The sequence below is a fragment of the Vespula pensylvanica genome, chromosome 13, assembly GCF_014466175.1.
Source record: "Vespula pensylvanica isolate Volc-1 chromosome 13, ASM1446617v1, whole genome shotgun sequence".
Taxonomy (NCBI): domain Eukaryota; kingdom Metazoa; phylum Arthropoda; class Insecta; order Hymenoptera; family Vespidae; genus Vespula; species Vespula pensylvanica.
In genome coordinates this window covers 2,138,589-2,158,446 of record NC_057697.1, presented here as the reverse complement: position 1 = coordinate 2,158,446, position 19,858 = coordinate 2,138,589, and the positions used below count along the sequence as shown (strand labels likewise).

The following is a 19,858-nucleotide window of genomic DNA, read 5'->3' as shown; positions in this document are numbered from 1 at the left end:
AGAGAGAGAGAGAGGAGATTTCATTTAATACGATATGTATAATATTTAGTATATATACATAAATTTTATATGTATATAATCTAATTTACTTACTATCCATATGTTAAAATTACATTTCCATTGGATATTTTTGTTTGTATAGTTATAGATATACTTTCATCAGCAAGTTGAATTTGTTCTAAAATATAAGTGTCTATCGAACTCATCAACTTGTTTTTAGCCTAAAATAAAAAAAATGTTTGGTTACTCGACAGAAAAAATGTGATATAAAGTAATAAAAAATATTTACATCTATATCTGTAGATGTAGATACTAATTGAGTCATTTGCCATTTTAAATGACGCAATGCGTTCTGCATAGAAACAGCTAATGGTCTACAATGATGTAAATAAGCAACTGATTCTTGCAAGTTTGCTTCAAGACCTCGTACAAAATCAGTTTTTGATGGTTGTTCAAAATCCTCTATAAGCTGTTTCACAGCTACCAAAAATGCAACACATCTTGCATTACTTCCAACAATAATTTTATTAGCATATTGTACACCAAGTTTTATTATAGCTGGATGTACTTTTGCGTTAAGCACAGGAACATTTTTCAAGGCAAGCTCTCTTTCATGATATAGATGTTTAAATAGATTTAGTTCGTGTTCATTTTTTTTTACTATTTTCTTGACAGTTTTATTCTTTGAATCATCTACAGTAGCTTCTACTGTAGTTGCTACAACTTGTTTCGATTGAATCGTATTGCATTTACTTTTAATTTTGATTCTTTCAGTAACTTGTTCTTGTTTGGCAGCTCTTTGTGCCTCTTGTTTAGCTCTTCTTTCAGCACGCAATTCAGCCTTGCTTTTTGTTTCCGAATTAATATTTATAGTACTATCTTCTATAGTATTACTTGAATTATTCTCAGATATATTCAATTCTAACTTTGTGACTATACTTGTTTTTAGCTTTATATTGTCATTAGAAATTTGATCTACTTTAATAGGAACACTCTGCTTTTCAGATGTACTAGCAGCAACTTTACCCTTGCCCTTGGTAGCAGCTTTTGCAGCTTTTCTTGCTTCACGCTCAGCCTTTATTTCCTCCCTTGTTTTAAATGTACCAGTCACTTTAGAATCCATTATTTTATTTGGTTGTACGTTTATCGTTGAAGCAACACTATCTGATGTTAAATTTACTGTAAACAAAATATTATGTTAACAAAATTTATTAAAATTAATCATTTATACACATACCTGGTAAAATTGATTCTTTGGACTCCTCAACAGATTGCCTTTGTACAATAGAATTCTCTGAAGTTGTTTCAATATTTAATGTTTCTTCTGATATTTGTTGGAATACTGATGAAGAATTACTTTCTTTATCTCCAAACGTCGTGTGATTAAAATTTGTATCGTTTTTTAGCATTAATTCCTCGTTAGAAGTTGGTTCTATTGCACTTTGTTTATCAATAAGAGATTCTAACGTGTTTGTATTGTGATCTATTAAACAAAATATCATTTATTATTTTTATTTTCTTTTTAATAATTCAAATTGAAAATATTTAAAAAATTTACCATATTTTAATGGACAAGTCTCTGATGTAACAATATTTTCTGTTTCTTTCTTTTCGAATGTTTTATTATTCAAAGATATATTCTTATTCTCCACTTGATCTTTTTTTGCGTTAGGTGTTATAAAATATTTTGGTCTACACGGTTTTTCAGATACGGGAAATGTATCAGATAACTGATCTACTTTAATATTACAAGATTCTAGATAAGATCTTTTTATCCCTGGACTATTTTTCGTACAATGAGTCTGTTCTTTATTTTTAGATTTAGGTAACGCTGAGAAAACAATCGCTCGAGATGAGTCAGATGAATCTTCCGAATCCACATTAACGAGTTGTGTAAGGTACGATTGCGATCTATCTTTATCTTGCTTATTATACTTAAATTCACATTCGATTGTCTCTTCGACTTTTCCAACTGTTTTGTTATGATTCCCTAAGGAAAGTAATGACTGTGCAAGAAGATCTTCAAAATGTTGCACATTGTTAAGATGAGAATCAAAAGTATTCTGTTCGGATTTAATACAACAGTTTGGCTCAAATTGTAGAAGATTAGATGAGACAAGAGAAGTATCACAGTTGCAAGTTTCCAATAACTTTGCCTTTTTCTTCTTACGTAATCTACGAGCTTTTGATTTGGTCAATTTATTCTTCTCACTATCGAAGTGAGCTTCTGTTTCCTGATTTATCTTCTCATCAACTCCATTAATAAATTCTACAAGAAACTGATTTCTTGCTCTTCGAGCCTCGTTCAATCGCTTACGACGAAGATGTCTTGCTGCAGATCGTGTGATCAACTTGCTTTGCCCATCTTCTTCAAACTAAAATCAATTCAATTGAATTATAACTTCAACAAATTAAAATATACGATTTTAAATATCAAAGCAAAATAGGAATAAATAATCTTTCAGATCAAAGATAGAAAATATCAAATAATAATTATAGAATTACATATGTCTATATGGGAAAAGAAAAAAAAGAAAAAAAAAGGAAAAAAAAAGAAAAAAAAAACCAGTGCCAACATATTAACATTACATATATGTTCTGATACATACTTGTTGCATACACATAAATCAACACATTATAATTATATATAAGGCAGTTTTTTAATGAAGTAATTGGCCATTTCATGTTTCATTAAAGAAAAAATTAATATCTTTAGATACTCTGAAAGAATGAAGAATTAACAATATCTGATAAAACTAAACTGATTACTAATAATTGTTATTATAAGTATACATATACATGTATGTTCCAAGTATTTGTAGACACAATAGTACAAAGAACATATTAACATTTGAACCACTTTTTATACTTCGCAACATCAAGGTTGATTTTTATTTCCTCCAACCGTATATAGAATCCAACCTAAATATCATCTTTAAAAACTATATCACAGAATATAATGCTTTTTAAATATATATATTGTATTAAATATATATAAACAAAGATTATATAATGACTAAAAAATATGCAGGAGAATAAGAATAATAAGAAATTCTGCATTGATCCATGCAGTAATGTCGACACATTGCAATTTCATTACAAGTATTTTCCAAAATACTTTAGTTAAATAGTTACTTATGCCTTGTTTTAGAGATAACACACCAATACCATTTAAACTACAAACACTCATATTTAGAAATAAGAAGATAGATGTTACAAATTAATTATTACAAATACTGTTTCTATAACGAAAGGAGTCAAAAGAAGAATTGTAAAGAAAAGAAAAAAAAAAAGAAGTAGAAGAAGAAGAAGAAGAAGAAGAAGAAAGAATTCAATCAAATATCAAACTACATAGCGAAAGCCTGCATACACATGTGTACTAACATTTTTTTCTTGATCCATTGTTCCTGTATCACTGTTTAGGCCATGGATTTATATACATTCCAGCTGTGAATTGCAAAGTATAGGTTTTTAATAATTCCTACATTTTACAAGGGAGATATAAAGAAAAATATCAAATGATATTTTAAAATCAATCTTAAATAACACTATTTCTTTCTTTCACGACAAAAATTGTAATGTATATATGATGCAATACCATAAACTAGGTGTATAATTAGGTGCAAAAGTAATTATAGGTCATTGACAACTGATCTGTGCTTAAAAAACTAACCTCTTTTCCATGTTACGAAAAACTATCTTTTGAATTACAAATGAAACGTATCATTTAATATATATTTACTTATTAAATATAAATAATATAGTAAACGATGGTTTCATATAATTTTATAACTAACAGAAGAAAGAAACGATATACCTACGGAATAATGAAAAAATGATCAACACTTCGATACGACACTTAATAATACAAGAATATAAATATGTCCAGAAATTTTTTGAAACAAATCAATTAACCTAAACAATTCACAAAAACTATTACTTTTTGATTTAGTATCATTCCCTTCAATATAATTCTAGACTGAAAATTTGATATCACCAAACTCTCTTCTACAGTCGCCTATAATGAATAATGTTTTTTCTATCGTTGTGTTCGTTAGGCAATATAAACTATATATACATATATATATATATATAAATAAATATAATTAATATGCGTAGTATATATATTAATTTGACTACAAATATTTATTTATACATACCTTTAAAAAATATATTATTTTCTTTTTTTAGTGAAAAATGTCAAGCACATGTTTAGTTTTATATCGTATTTCATGAATCGTACGTACTGCCCTCTATGAAATATTTACGTATTTATACGTACTCCATATATGTATATATATTTATAGGTTACCTTTCACAATATGGGAAACTATACTGCATAAATCTTAATATATTAATAATTTTTTTTATATTATTTCTATATATTAATTTTTTTTTTCTTGCATATAAATTTTCATTCGATATTGTTTTTTATATAAAACTTGTTTTATATCAGATAATTATATAAACGTGTCGAAAAATAAATTTAAACATTATTCATTTTTTGCGAGTTTTATTTACATAATAAAATTGTTGATCTTTAAAATTACTTTTTTTGCGCAGCAGCTGCTTCATCCTCTCGTTGATACGACTGCAACAGCTCTTGTTTTTTTGTTGCAATTCTTTCAGCTCTGCGTTTACGAGCTTCGCGTACTTTGGTACGACGTGCCTCAGCTTGATCCGATAACATTTCTGCCCTAGCTTTCTCAGCTTTTTTCTTATGAATAAATTCCATAAGTACTCTTTTGTTTTTAAATACATTACCTTTTGCTTTCATATAAAGTAAATGATACAAGTGTCTGTCGATTTTCTTAGTCTCACGATATTTTTTCAAAAGACGACGAAGAACTCTCATTCTTTGAATCCATAAATCCTATATCAAAATATTTAATTATTACAAACTAAATCTATAGAATGATCTATATTTATCATAATAATTAATATACAATTAAAATATTTACATAATATTTACATAACAATATTTGAAACTTACTTTTTGAGGAGTACGTGCATTTGCTGTACCCTTTCTCTTACCGAATCCGCAATGACGACCCTTACGTCTAGCTTCCGTATTCTTACGAACTCGTGCTCTAGAATGCACAGCCACTGGCTTTTTTATTATTAAGCCATCCTTAATCAATTTACGGATATTCTGACCTATCATGAAAAATGAAACGGATAATGTCAATGATTTAAACTATATGTTATGAGAGATAATGCTGGACTATAACTAATAAACAATGAGACAAACTTACGAGAGTTAGTATTCGCAATTTCATTAACTTCATTTGGATCCAACCATACCTTCTTTTTCCCACAGCGCATAACAGAGGCTGCCAGCCTCTTTTGTAGTTTTAAGGAACTGCAAAAAAAAAATAAATAAATATAATGAGGTTAAACACGAGTCCAATCTCGACGACTCTGATGTACATTTCTGATATAAGAAAAATTGTTTAAGGTTATGCAATGAAATTAATATCTGACACAGTTATTAATAAAAACTATCACTTTATACATAAATAGAATTAAATTTTAATAGAAACACAAGAAATACAAAAGCCAAACGTATAGAACCATGTGGTCATCCGTCAACAACATTAAAATCTTGTAGATAAAAACAATAATCATTTATTAAAGTCCACATTACGTAACCAATAAAATGTTCAGAACTTATTTTTTAAACTTATAATAGTCAATATAAACTAATTCCAACAATAAAAATTAAAAAATAGAACGAACAATCCGTACCTCATGACGCAGTTTGGAAGTCTCGACGCAAAGAAAAACAAAATGGCGAGATTCTCTCTTCCTCGTAAAATTCAGACGGAAGTGGAGCCACCTTGATATCGAAGATTTTAAAGGCGCCAAATTCAAATATTTCACTTAATAAGTTATTACAAATATTATTAGCACACACAATAATATTAAAGAAAGAACATAATCAATATAATTATAAAAAAAGTTAACTTTCGTAATCATTGTTGTTAAGTGAAATTGGGTTAAATTCTTTATGTAGATAACACAGGTAATGATATTATCGTTGTGAACGGTGGGAGGAAATTACGCGAATAGTTTGAAAAAATGTTCGAAAGATGTCGTTCTCTTATAAATGTTTCGAGATACTGAATGTAAAAAAGGAAAAAAGAATAGTAGAGAAAAAAAGATAAAATATTCTGCATACTTAGAGAATGGAATTTTATAAGACGCAAGATAGTTATAATTCTTCTTATACGGAAGATTATCAGTTTTTCGATCCATTGGTTTCTCAGTATCTGTTGAACAGTGTCGTGTAGTGCTAATAAGTTGTTTGCATTGATCAGAGGATTACAATTATTAATTTTCATTGTAAATTTTTTTCTGAGTGACGTAAAGGAGGAGTTATAGGGAAAAATAGAAACAAGAATTGACAGAAAAATTGTCAACGGAAGAAGATCAAGAGAGATCGACTCTCTTTCTCTCTTAATCTCGCGTGTCGAATTTCATGAAAATTTGATATCATTTCATTTATTGTAAAAGGGTGAGACGTCGTAAAACGAAAGGAGTACGAAGAAAAAAAAGAGAAAAATAATAAAGAAAAAACAAAAAGAAATGTATCGAAATAGAATAACTGTGAACGAAGATTTATTACGTGAACGACAAAAATGTACTTTCGACTCGAAGGAATTAACTCTTTGGTTGGACGGTAGTTCTGAGAAAATAGCTATACGACATGAATTAGGTAATATACATTGTGATGATATTCCTATATTAATTATAACATTACTATTTATGTTTTACCCTGATCTTTTTTTTTTTTTTCTTCCATTGACCTATCATTTTTCTCCTTTTCTCTTATCTCTTTATAAAGAAGTACCTTTCGTTATAAATCCAGGAGTTCTCAAACTTTTGTACGGAGTCGTGACCCATTTTAATATTTTTTTCGATTCCTTTTTCTTCCTTTTTTCGATTTTTTCCTAATGAATTCTCCCAATAATAAACATGTTAACTATTCTTATATATTTTAGTATTCAATAAGACTCCGCATTTTGGGAATTTTTTTATTCAAACGGCATATTTATGATACATATGGTAGAATGATTTTAATTGGCGACTTTGAAATGATTTCTTGAACGTTTCTGTTAATGTGTCACTATACACTATTTAATTTACAAATATAATGAATTTTTTGTGGTATAATAGATAGTTGAAAAAAAAAGAAAAGAAAAGAAAAGAAAAGAAAAAAAAAAAAAAGATTTTTTTTTTCTTTTTAAATTTCTTTCTATTTAACGAAAAGAGAAAATTCGCGATAGCATATTTCAAGAAGCTTTCTCTAATCCTTTTTTTTTTTTGTTACTTTCTCTTTTTCCTTCTTCATATTTATTTATTTATTTATTTATTTATTTATTTTTTCGTATAATATCTAATTTCATAACAAGCAACGAAATGTGTTTTTTTTCCTTATTGCTATAATCATTACAATGTTTTATACAAAATACAATATTAATCGAACGCAAAAAATTTATCATTAAATTGTTTCTTTTTATTTTTCTTCAAATGTGAAATGACGTTCCATATTAATTCCGAATAGAATTCATTTTCTAGTAAATTTTCATAATTATGTATTACGCATAATTCTTTCTGTACGTATGTTTTATTAGACGTACGTCAACAGATATATTGGCAATCCATAATAATGATCAATTCAATTTTTTTTATTCATAAATGTAGATTTAACCTTTGGTACAAAAAGGAAAAAGAATACGAATATAAAAATATCATACGTCAGCTAATGTATACAGCATATATATACATCGATAGCTGTTAAAATTTGTATAATTTTATTCCTAATATTAACGAGTTGAGAACCGGTTCTCAATCGATCGGATATATCAATCGATTTATTTTATAATGTAATCGTTATTAAATCTTTTGCAAGATACTAAATTCATCATTTTGTACATTCTATTTTTAATTTGTATGAATATTTGTGTGTGTGTGTGTGTGTGTGCGTGCGTGTTTCAAAGAATGAGGAATAATTACTTCACAATATGATGTTACAAACAATAATTTGTACAGTTCGCTTACCGTTTGTTTGTATTTAGTATAATTACATTGCATGTTGCGTATATATATCTTATTATATATTATAACATAAATAATATTTGGTTATTCTTCTTTTTTTTTTTTGTTTCTTTTATGACATTAATTAATACTTATCTATTACACACGTATGATCTATTGCATAATGCTCGTTTATATTTGTTTATTTCAAGTTTTATATATTTTAAAATGATAAATATAAAACTTCAAATAAACAAATATAAACGAACATGATGCAATAGATCATATGCGTATAATACATAAGTTTTTTATTTCTTCTTTTTTTTTTCTCTTTTCTTATATAACCAGATTTAAATGGTACATTTTAATCATTTATCTAATTTTAAACTTGATTAACATTTTATACGTAAAAACAAGATATATAAAAAGATATTAGCATCTATTGCTTTTGATTTAATATTTATTTTATACAAGGCAATGAATTTTCTCTTTTTGTAGAAGATAATTTTTTAAACGATCCGTTGCTGCAAGATAAAGTTCCTGCAAAGTATAAAAGTCATAAAGAAATTTATGAAGATGCTATACGAAAAGGATGCATTGTCTTAGAAAAATTAGAATATCTACAAAGTATAGGAAAGAGCGATATGCGTACTTATATGTAAGAAGCGATTAATACTTTTTAATATATGCTATATTTTTCAAATTGAGAATATATGTAATATTTTTGGAAGAAAACTAAATGGATCTTTTTTTATTTATTATTAGTATAAATTATTTATGTTTTTTCTTATAGGCAAAGTTTAGGTGGAATGTTAGGATCAGCGATATTAAAAGATGGAAATCCAATAACTTTACATTTTGTAATGTTCATACCAGCATTATTGGGTCAAGCTACACCCGAGCAACAAGCATTTTGGTTATCGAGGGCTTGGTCATGCAGTATTATAGGAACTTATGCTCAAGTAAAATCGATATTAAGACTTCTTAATTAATAATTATTCTTTCTAATCGTTATTTTCATTCTTAAAACATTCTCTCCATCAAGGATATTTGTTTACTAACATTTTATTGTTTGCTCTTAGACAGAACTAGGTCATGGAACATTTATCAGAGGTTTGGAAACTACTGCGACCTATGATCCTAAAACTAAAGAATTTGTATTAAACAGTCCAACTTTAACATCGTATAAATGGTGGCCTGGTGGCTGTAAGTAATATAATTTGCTTTATGATCTCTTTTATATTTTCATGAATAATATTAAATTATGTCTATTCATTTTCAGTGGGTCATACTGCGAATTACGCCATAGTAGTGGCACAATTGTACTCGCAAGGAGAATGTAAAGGAATACATCCGTTTATCGTACAACTCAGAGATGAAGAAACGCATGAACCTTTACCAGGTATATAAAGATTTTTTTATTAATCTATTGCAATAATAATAAAACATTGACTATGAGTATGAATATGAATATGAATCTTTAATATTCGTAGGTATCAAAATTGGAGAAATTGGAACTAAATTAGGAATGAATGCGACTAATAATGGTTTCTTAGGTTTTGAGAATGTTAGAATACCGAGAAATCATATGTTGATGAAAAATTCTCAGGTTTATTATATTATTCTCTATTATTATATTTCATAAGTTTGATTTCACTAAAGAAAATAAAATCTTTTCATTTTTGTTTGTTTATTTATTTGTTTGCAGATATTAGAAGATGGAACTTATATCAAAGCAACAAGCGATAAATTGACTTATGGTACAATGATGTTTGTTAGAGTAGTATTGGTACAAGATATTGCAAGTTACATTTCTAAAGCCGTAACTATTGCTGTTAGATACAGTGCAATAAGAAGACAAAGTCAAATAAAGTCAGAGTAAGTAGCAATAAAAAAATATTTCCTACACTCTCATTTGTAATTATACAGAGTAATTCTGTGTTGGATAAAAGTCAGGGAAGAAATCTGAATCATCCTGTACTATATTACTATTCGTTCTTTATAAACATTTCTTTCTGTCTAGTGAACCTGAATCACAAATTATCGATTACATGACTCAACAATACAAACTCTTTCCAAATCTTGCGATGTATTTTGCGATTACTACGGCTGCCAATTGGATTTGGAATATGTATAATAACGTGACGGCTGAATTGCATCAGGGTGAACTTGAAAGACTCCCAGAAGTATGCTTTCTATAAATATTCTTTAGATCATACACACACGCACGCACATATACATCATAAAAAAAAAAAGAGAGAGAGAGAAAAGGAAATAATTTAATCACATTTTCTTATTCAAGTTACACGCACTTGCATGCTGTCTGAAAGCAACAGCTTCAGCCGATGGAGCAAAAGGAATCGAGGAACTTCGACTTTCTTGTGGTGGTCATGGATACATGGACTCCAGTAATTTACCTGCTACATATGGCCTGGTAACCGCGTCATGTACTTACGAGGGTGAAAATACAGTATTACTTCTACAAACTGCAAGATATTTAATGAAAGTTTGGAGACAAGCTGTAAGAGGTAATCCATTACCACCTACAGTAGAATACTTGTCTAATTTGGCACGTGGAACGGAACAGGAACCTTGGGATGATAGTTTAATGTGTATCGTTAAAGCTCATCAGGCAGTTGCTGCAGGGTATAAATTATATAGATTGAATTTTTATATACATGCACATAGGTAACATTCTTAAAGATATTCTATAAATTTGTTCGCGGTAATCTTCTCTTTTCATAGAAAAATTCATCTGGCTACACAAAACATGGATCGTAAAATAAAGAAAGGTCGTTCTCCTGAGGATGCCTGGAACGAAACTAGTATCGAATTAATGCAGGCAGCTGAATCACATTGTCGTGCTTTCATAGTAATGAGATATGTCACGGCGATCAATGAGTTGACTACAGTGTCAAAAGAATTGCATATCGTATTGAAGCAATTATGTACATTATATTGCGTCTATTGGGTACTACAACGAACCGGTGACTTCTTAAGAGTAAGTCCAACTTTTTTAAATTCTCTCTTCTTTTTCTTCTCTTTCTCTTTCTCTTTGAGATTGTTCAAAAAATTAATTAATTAATTAATCAATTTGTCTTTAGTTTTCTACCTTAAAAAAAGAAAATGTATCGGCATTACAATCACGTTTGGAAGAAATGCTAATAGCTATTCGTCCTAATGCTGTAGGAATAGTAGATGGTTTTGATATACGCGATGAAGTTCTTGGATCAGCTTTAGGAGCTTACGATGGTAATGTTTATCAGCGTCTTTATGATGAAGCTATGAAGAGTCCGTTGAATCAAGATAAAGTAAACGAATCTTTCCACAAATATTTGAAACCATTCCTTAAAAGCAGATTATAGCGTATATGTTAAATGTTTTTAAAAAAGTTTATTATCTTTTCTTAATCTGTTAATTCCAAGAAAAATCAATTTCGTAAATTAATCTTCTCAATTAACAGATTAAAAAATAAATTGTGATAACGGTAATGTGTAGATTTTATATGCGTTTATAATATTTCAAAATGAGAATGAGGTGAATAGAAAAAAATAAGTATTTGTCATGTTAATTGAACGATCCTAGAGATCTTTTTTTATATACTTACGACTCTCTCTCTTTCTCTCTCGGGAAGAATCGTCTTAGATTTTATATGGTGCTAGAATCAACGATACGTTTAATTATAGAAACGATATTGTGATAAAACAAAGATGATTATTTTTCTATGTATTTTTGGTAAATCTTTATCGATGTAAAACAATAAAGTATAACTTTTTCGAATAATCCACAACGTTTCCTTTCTTTAACTCGATGCTCTTATTAATTCAACAAATTCATACACACACATATATACATATATATGTGTGTGTAGGATGGCCTAAATAAAGCTTAGAAATAAATCTTGTTGAAAAGAAACACGTGATCCAAATAAAAGTATTGCGAACTATTTTAATCGAAAAACAAATGGTCCAACTAAAGTGTTACAAATTATTTTCATCTAAAAACATACGGCGTTTGCAATTAAATTTATCTTGTAAAAAATTCTTACTGAAAAAAATTATTATTTTTTAATATATATATATATAAATAATTAGTCCATAAAATCTCATTAAAAAATGTAAATAGTTTGTAACACTTTGTTAAACACTTCACGGTTATATATATATATATATATATATATATATATATATATATATATATCAAATAAGTCCCTAAACTTCTCCTTACAGAATACAATATTTATTTACAGAATAGGAGCGACGACATACACTGTTTAATTCTTTACGATACTAAATACGATAATAATAATAATAATAATTATTGTTGTTAATTCTTTGTTAATCACAATGAATCAATTAATTCGATAATAATAATAATAATAATAATCAATAATAATAATTATTATTATTTATGTACGCAATCCGCGATAATTATTCTCAAAATTCTCATCTTGTCATCGTACATATGTTTTACTACATTGTACTTGGGCAGGAATGTTAAAAGGCGATGTTTTTTCTTTTTTTTTTTTTTTTTATTAAATTTGAGAGTAATTAATAAAAAAAAAAAAAAAAATTATATACGAGGTCAATGTTCGCGGGTGAAGAATGCATGCGTACATTATTTTTGTATACATATACATATACATATATACATATCCACATTATGTATTACGTTTAATACACAGTTATGTGATCAATATATATACATATATATGTGTGTGTGTGTGTGTATTTACGTGGATAGTATATGTTTATGGGGCAGAAGGGACTACAGAAACGATACTTACACTTAAAAAATAATATTTGTTAATTAATAATTATCATTAAATATTAATATTAATCGGATTCATTTCTTAAAATTATTATTATTATTATTATTATTATTATTATTTAATATTATTATCATTATATTATTATTACTCTTATCTTTATTAGTACTGTTATTATTATTATTATTATTATTATTAATTATTATATATTTATTATTATTATTTTTATTATTATTATTATTATTATTATTATTATTATTAGTCCGCCTGGCCTATGTGAGTTTTCTCTCTTTTTCTCTTTTTTAACTGCTATAACGCGATCTTATGGGATAAGTCATCTTATAAAATATGTTGTTTTCATTACATACAATTATTATATTCACTATTTTTTTATAAATTAATTTTGTAGACAATGTCTCCCGAGTATTAATAAAACGCGTGTTATAGCGAGCTTGATGTAAAAAAAAAAGAAAAGGGGGTATATAATCGCACACCTTTTCTTCCATTTTGCTTATTCGTGTTCTTTTTTAGTTTCTTTTTCTTTTTTTCTTTCTTCATATCTTCATTTCTTTTTTCTCATCGTTCTGATATCTCAATTTTCAACAAAGACGCCTTGTGTGTGAACAATTAATTGCTATCTAACAAACAATTCTGTCTATGTATGTATATGTATATGTATATGTATATGTATATGTATATATATATATATATATGCATACACACGCGATAATTATTAAGTTATATAAATATTACGATTCAGTTTCAGGTTCCTCTTTTATTTTATTTTATTTTACTAAATATTTTTTTCTTTATGGCGAAAGGTGTCTTCTCGAAGAGGAATTAATTAATTAATTAGCTAGGGAAAAGCTTTCTTTTTCTGATTTTGTTAAAGTTAATAACAATAATAACAAAAATGTGTGTGTGTGTGTAGTTAGAAAAAAAAGAATAAGAATAAAAAAAAAAATAAAAAGAAAAGATCGTCATCATGCTCCGGTACTTGATCGCGTAGGCTCAACGAAGATGTCCCTTTAATCGACATTTAAAAATGTCATTAAGGATACTATTAATAGAATTTTTTAATTCATAAAAAGAATCGACAAAATTTGTGCGCATAATTAAAAAATATTTTTTATACTTTTCTTTTCCCGAATCATCCAAATCAGATTTGGAAATAAATTTTTCTCCTCAAGAAGAGAAAATATTAATTAATAAATATGTAATCATGATGAAAATTTACTAAGATAATATACTATACGAGCGACTTGACTTGACTTGACCAATAATGGACGACACATTTATATAAGAGTAACAATAATAAGGCGGATTCGTATAAGTTCGTGCCAAATCGTTAGATTTCATGTAATATAATATAATATGGCAGTACCGGCATGATATAGATATATATTAGTTTTTATAATTCTTATCGGTTCTTTTTTCATTTCTTTCCTTTTTTGTTAATTTTACATTCGCATATTAGACACGATATCATCGAATGCTACGAAAAATTTCTTTTTTAATAATAATAATTATTATTATTATTATTATTATTATTAATAATATTATTATTTCTTTTTTTTTAATTTACGACAAATTACACACGGGGGAGAGATTCGAAACGGACGCATAAAAATTCTCGAAAAAGTTGTTAGATCTAATTCATTCGAATTTTTGATAAACGAATATAAATGGGATTGATTTATACGACACGAGAAATAGATTTGGTCCTATGTTCAAATGACAATAATATTAAGCGAGCATCTCTCGCTCTCGTCGTTTATCAAATAAAATGATAAATATTTTTCTCTTTATAATATTTCGTTAATTATTATTATTCATTTTTTTATCATCGTCGTCGTAGTCGTCGTCATTGTCGGGTGGAAGAAGGGAGCGACGCCATTTTTCCATTATAACGCATCAAAATTTTAATTTTTTATTTTAACGAACGTATATCTGATCTTTAAAAAAGAAAAGAAAATTAAAACATATATATATATATATATATATATATATATATATATGTATGTGTGTGACACCGTTTATGGCTAAAAAGATTAATAGAATTTTTTTAGAAATAAATGCAATCACGTGAATGATCTAAATCTATTGAAAATCATTATTACAAATGAATTAATTCAACATTGCAACCATTGTTATTGAATTAGATCGATCCAATGAAACCGGTTCACTGTATTAGACGATCGAAATATTATTTTTTTTACAATTAATAATAATAATATTATATATGCATATATTCGTTAAATATATATATATATTTCTTTTCTTTTAATAAATATATATATATATATGTCTATATATATATTAAAAAATTAAAAGCGAATAGAACGTTAAGATGCAAACGTTCAGCCAAAGTATACAATTAATTAATCAATCAATCAATCAATTAATTTAAAATTGCATGGACGAAAAAACGTCAAATATCGATCGATTATCGAGAGACATACAGGTTTAAAGAAGAAAAAAAAAGAATAAAATAAAATAAGATAAGATAAAAATAAAAATTGAAAGCAGTCGATCGTTAATCAAGTATCGATATGTACAGAGTTGCTCGCTAAACGATCGACTCGACTTATATAATTATAATTATAATCATTCATAGGCTTATTATTATATTACACATTTGTGTGTGAGAAACATCATTAATTTTCTCGTTTAAATCTCGTTTACCCTTTATCTCGACAAATTCTCAACCCACATCGTCCTCTAACTTTTGATCTTGATGGTATTTTTAATATGTATTTTTCTTTTCTATTTCGTTCATAATTATAACGTTGTAAGTAAAACGATGGGAAACGCAGTTACGATTTAATCGAGTAATCGAGATAAAAGATAACGAGGTTTCGATCGTTAACATTTTACATTGATTGCATTATTATTAAAGGAAAAAAAAGAAAGAAACGACGTTAATTATTCCTTCTTTTTCTTCTTTTTTTCTTCCCTTAGGGAAGATAGCAAAAAAAAAATCAACAATATTATTAATGTGGTGGCCCTTTTCTTTACTTATTTCTTTTTTATTGTGTAACAACACAAATTTTACTTCACGTTTCTCTCTCTCTCTCTCTCTCTCTCTCTCATTCACTCTCCTTTTCATTCTGTCTCTTTCACTCGTTCTCTCTCTCTCTCTCTCTCATTCTTACTATGCACACATAAATATATATTTATATTAATAATAGTAATAGTAATAGTAATAATAATAATAATAATAATAATAATAATAATAATAATAATAATAATATGCAGCTATACGTAAATGCATAGATTTCGCACATGACCTACTGGCTTGTGTAAATGCATTCGGAATCGGTGTCCATGAAAATTCTTATTGTTTTTATTTATATATACATATATATATATTATTTTTCTATATATATATATGTATATATATATTCCCTCCTTCCACCAAAAGCTAGAAAAAAAAAACAGGATCGCGAACACCTTTAAAATATAGTCCATATACAGATTCGTCTCGTCTTTCACATTTACTAGAAGAGAGCACGAATATACACCACGATTGATGATTGATTTGATTAGTAAGAGTTTATTAAAAAGAGAAATAAAATAAAATAAAACAAAAAAAAAATAAAAGAAAAAGATAAAGAAAACAATATAAGAAGATCGCCACGAGATTATGCTCGTGGATATAGCTACCGAGACACGAAAGTAGAAAAAAAAAACTAAATAAAAAAGAAAAGATAAGATAAGATTAAATAAACATAAAAAGGATAACACTAATATGGCTGGTTTTATCGATTGATACTCGATAAAAAGGATTAAAAGTTAGATTAAAACGCTTCGATCTGAATCCGCTTCGTTCTAAAAAAAAAAAGAAGAAAAAAGAGAAAAGAAGGAACAAATCATGTGAATAAAAATAAATTAGACATCGTCGATTTAGCTAAAATTTCGAAATCGATATGTCGTGGATTTCGAAATAAAAAAAAAGAAAAGAAAAAGAAAAAAAGAGTTAATAAATTATTAAAACTATGAAGAGTGAAAAAACGCAGATTCGCTCGCGCGCGTAGAATCATTTAGTTTTAAATTAACTATTATTATATATATATATTTTTTTTTTCTTTAGAAGGAGAGAGCGGAGGTAGGACTGCAGAGCGCGTTTCAATCGCTACACACTAGTGTCTGATAGGCGAACGAGTACGCTCTAAGATAATAGAGTAATTATCGTCGCTGGATTGGTCGATCGGCGACGCGTCTTCTCGTCCGCCATATTTGTTTTGTTTGTTTGTATTATTACTTTTTTCCCCGTTTTCTTTCTTTCTGCTTTTCTTTTTTATGTATGATTTTTTTTGTTATATTCTATGAAGAGCTGCCACATGTTACGCCGTTTTTTTTGCTTTTTTTTTGTTTTTTTTTCATCGTCGTCGTTATCGTCGCCGTCATTATTATCATCATCTTCATCATCATCATCATCATCATCATCATCATCATCATCATCATCATCATCATCATCATCATCATCATCAGCATCTTCATCAATATCATCATCATCATTAGCATCGAGCATTACAGCTAGATCATTCAAATCATCGTCCAGCTACGATCGTCTTGATACGTCGATTCGATCGAACGTGTCTTTCTATTCCCTGGCTTGAAATCGCGACATTCTACCAGAAGATTACTGGTAGGAATATTAGTCGGTAACGAAGCCAGAAGGGCTACGTCTCTTCAAGCATAAAATTCTCGATTGTGATGGGGTGCGCCAGGTTTTGGGAAGGCTTGGGCCGCCGGCGATCTTCTTGGCTCGTCTAATGCGTACGAACCTTCGTCTTTTTTGCGCATCCTATAGACGATGAACATCACCACGAGTATGGCACACAATAGGCCGACTACAGCTCCACCGATCACCGCTGTTAACAAAGTAATTGTAAATTTATTTCTTTCTTTTTTTTTTCTTTTTCTTTTTTCTAAAGAAAAAAAGAAAAATGAGAAAGAAAATTATGCGTATAAAAAATTCGAATAATCTGAATAAAATAGATGTAATATTTGTCAATTACACTTTCTACGCGAATTCTATTTTTTCTCTCTCCTCTCTCTCTCTCTTTTTTTTTTTTTTAATCACGATCACAATTCTAATAATATGAATAAAAAATGAGAACATTTGTGTTGATTATACTCTACATTAATCTTATCATAATTTCTTTTGTTAAAACTGCATACAAAATGTGTGACAAAATGTACGATTTTCTAGAAAAAATTCTACAGTCGTAATTATTCGAATAGAAACTATAAATTCAATATAAAAATTACAATCGTTATTTATCATTCTATATGAATTCCAACTATAACTTCTTCATTAGAATACTTGCTATTTCAATGATTTGAATAGAAATGAAATTGTAATATGACATTATAATAGGAAATAACATTCGTTGTCAAAATTCTACACGAACGTGTAGAAATTTATAAACGTACTCGTGAAGAATTCTATCTAAAATTCTATAAAAAAAAAATGTATAATATTTATGACAAAGTTCGGTTAATTTTAACGATATGGAAAAAAAAACAGAAAAATAATTGATTGGAATTTTTAAATTGTTAACTTTTAATAATCGACTGGAATTTATGAAATATGTATATACCCGCTAGAACGCCTGGTTGTGCAAAGAACGAACTGGCACGGTCTTCGTGCTTTGGATTCATTATGTAAACGTCTTGGCTATCGCCAATGTTATCCACGTGCTCGTCTTCCCCGGTCGAGGGCCCGATTACATCGACCTCTTCGTTATTCACTCGGTTTATCGTTTCGTCGTTGGTCTACAAAAAAAAAAGAAGGAAAAAACAAATAAATAAGATGTAACCCAATTTAAATATATACACATCGTACATATGTCTATATGCATGCGTATGAAAAGGTATATGTTCGTGTATGTGTATTTCTCATACAGAAAATATGTACTTACAAGATGCATATTTTTGTATGAAAAAAAAAAGAACAAACAAAAAAAGAAAAACCTAGCAAACAAAAACTCGTACTTGAACTTTATTGTTGTTGTTGCTTTCATCAATAGAATACGGTTCCTTTGGTTCAATTGTTTTTTTTGGCACTGGTTCTATTCTGTTATTGGTCGTGTCGAATTCTACAAAATGATAAAAAATAAATAATTAATAAGCACATAAGAAATTTCTACGAATATAATTGTTATTGTTATATATATTATTATTTATTTATTTTATTATTTTATTTCTATTTTCTTTTTTTTTTTTCTTTTTTACCACGTTCATCGTCACCATCCTCGTCGTCAGGGCCAAGGCCACTACCGGATGCTTCAAGGTCGTCTCGTCCTTCGCTTCCACCTCGTCCAGAACCTTCCGAGGCCTCTTGATCGTCCAGGTAGAGATCGTCTGGGAAGGAATTATAATTCGAACTTCCCAACGTTCTCTCGCCCTTCTCGTTCTGTTCCTTCTATAAATAATTAAAGAAAACATTAATGTGAATAATAATAAAATAATAATACTAATAATAAGCAAACAAATGCAGAATAAAACATTTCAAAAAATGGTCCTACATGAATTCTGATTGGTTAATACACATTATGGTATCTACAATTTGTCGACCAATCAAAATCCAGTAAATTCAATCTTCATGTAATACATTTTTGAATGTTTTTTTTAATTATTATATAAATTTATGATACACACGATTGCATACAATAATTAAGTAATATGTCAAGATTAAATAAAATCCTATATTTATGCAAGTTTTAGAATTTTTCATCGAATAAAATCTATACATATGTATAAATATACATATTTTAGCATGTAGATATATACAATATAAATAGTTTGTATTATTTGCATTATATGCATCATATTACCAATAAAAATTCTTCAACCTGACTTAATTAGTTCGATATATACAAGCTCAACAAATTTTTCTAATATACTGAGCTTTTTTCTTCTTCTCTTTTTTTTTATTTTTTAAGTGGAGGTTATGTTTTCGACGTATCTCATAGGTAGGTCGAAAGAAATGGTTCCCTGAGAGTTCAGTTGAGGTCAAGAGATGAGAACTTAGAAAAAAAA

The 19,858-nt window shown here is 27.9% G+C and overlaps 4 protein-coding genes across 11 annotated transcripts in view; 1 reads left to right on the top strand and 3 right to left on the bottom strand.

The window, feature by feature from the left end:
- LOC122633756 (translation initiation factor eIF-2B subunit delta) overlaps positions 1 to 4,247 on the bottom strand; it is a 5,509-nt gene extending 1,262 nt beyond the window's left edge. The window contains exons 1-6 of one of the 6 annotated variants that reach the window (XM_043822080.1): positions 4,161 to 4,247; positions 3,385 to 3,447; positions 1,559 to 2,375; positions 1,238 to 1,483; positions 290 to 1,179; positions 94 to 221 (exon numbers count right to left, since the gene is read on the bottom strand). In XM_043822080.1, the coding sequence (XP_043678015.1) occupies positions 94 to 221; positions 290 to 1,179; positions 1,238 to 1,483; positions 1,559 to 2,375; positions 3,385 to 3,402 (2,099 nt within the window). In that variant the 5' untranslated portion in view covers positions 3,403 to 3,447; positions 4,161 to 4,247. Of the gene's footprint in view, positions 1 to 93; positions 222 to 289; positions 1,180 to 1,237; positions 1,484 to 1,558; positions 2,376 to 2,609; positions 2,722 to 2,799; positions 3,307 to 3,384; positions 3,448 to 3,673; positions 3,693 to 3,821; positions 3,841 to 3,940; positions 4,026 to 4,160 lie in introns of those variants that run through there. The other 5 variants (XM_043822081.1, XM_043822082.1, XM_043822083.1 and 2 more) reach the window with 5 other exon arrangements.
- Positions 4,248 to 4,496: 249 nt separating this feature from the next.
- Positions 4,497 to 5,902, bottom strand: LOC122633763 (60S ribosomal protein L19). Its single transcript, XM_043822100.1, has 4 exons — positions 5,749 to 5,902; positions 5,256 to 5,362; positions 4,994 to 5,157; positions 4,497 to 4,873 (listed from the first exon to the last, which is right to left on the bottom strand). Exons 1-4 carry the CDS (start codon positions 5,751 to 5,753, stop codon positions 4,547 to 4,549), a joined length of 603 nt encoding a protein of 200 aa, XP_043678035.1. The 5' UTR covers positions 5,754 to 5,902; the 3' UTR covers positions 4,497 to 4,546.
- A 221-nt stretch (positions 5,903 to 6,123) lies between these two features.
- On the top strand, positions 6,124 to 11,823 carry LOC122633757 (probable peroxisomal acyl-coenzyme A oxidase 1). 3 transcript variants are annotated; one of them, XM_043822086.1, is made up of 11 exons: positions 6,124 to 6,718; positions 8,539 to 8,698; positions 8,834 to 9,002; positions 9,123 to 9,246; positions 9,323 to 9,442; positions 9,534 to 9,649; positions 9,749 to 9,918; positions 10,064 to 10,226; positions 10,343 to 10,686; positions 10,786 to 11,041; positions 11,145 to 11,823. In XM_043822086.1, exons 1-11 carry the CDS (start codon positions 6,589 to 6,591, stop codon positions 11,403 to 11,405), a joined length of 2,013 nt encoding a protein of 670 aa, XP_043678021.1. In that variant the 5' UTR covers positions 6,124 to 6,588; the 3' UTR covers positions 11,406 to 11,823. The 3 variants fall into 3 exon arrangements, with proteins under 3 accessions (XP_043678021.1, XP_043678022.1, XP_043678023.1); XM_043822087.1 differs by having other exon boundaries at positions 6,579 to 6,718; positions 9,127 to 9,246; XM_043822088.1 differs by lacking the exon at positions 8,539 to 8,698 and having other exon boundaries at positions 6,583 to 6,718.
- A 5,242-nt stretch (positions 11,824 to 17,065) lies between these two features.
- LOC122633893 (syndecan) overlaps positions 17,066 to 19,858 on the bottom strand; it is a 24,803-nt gene continuing 22,010 nt past the window's right edge. The window contains exons 2-5 of the mRNA XM_043822348.1: positions 19,052 to 19,241; positions 18,812 to 18,915; positions 18,418 to 18,592; positions 17,066 to 17,685 (exon numbers count right to left, since the gene is read on the bottom strand). Of these exons, the coding sequence (XP_043678283.1) occupies positions 17,504 to 17,685; positions 18,418 to 18,592; positions 18,812 to 18,915; positions 19,052 to 19,241 (651 nt within the window). The 3' untranslated portion in view covers positions 17,066 to 17,503. The remainder of the gene's footprint in view (positions 17,686 to 18,417; positions 18,593 to 18,811; positions 18,916 to 19,051; positions 19,242 to 19,858) is intronic.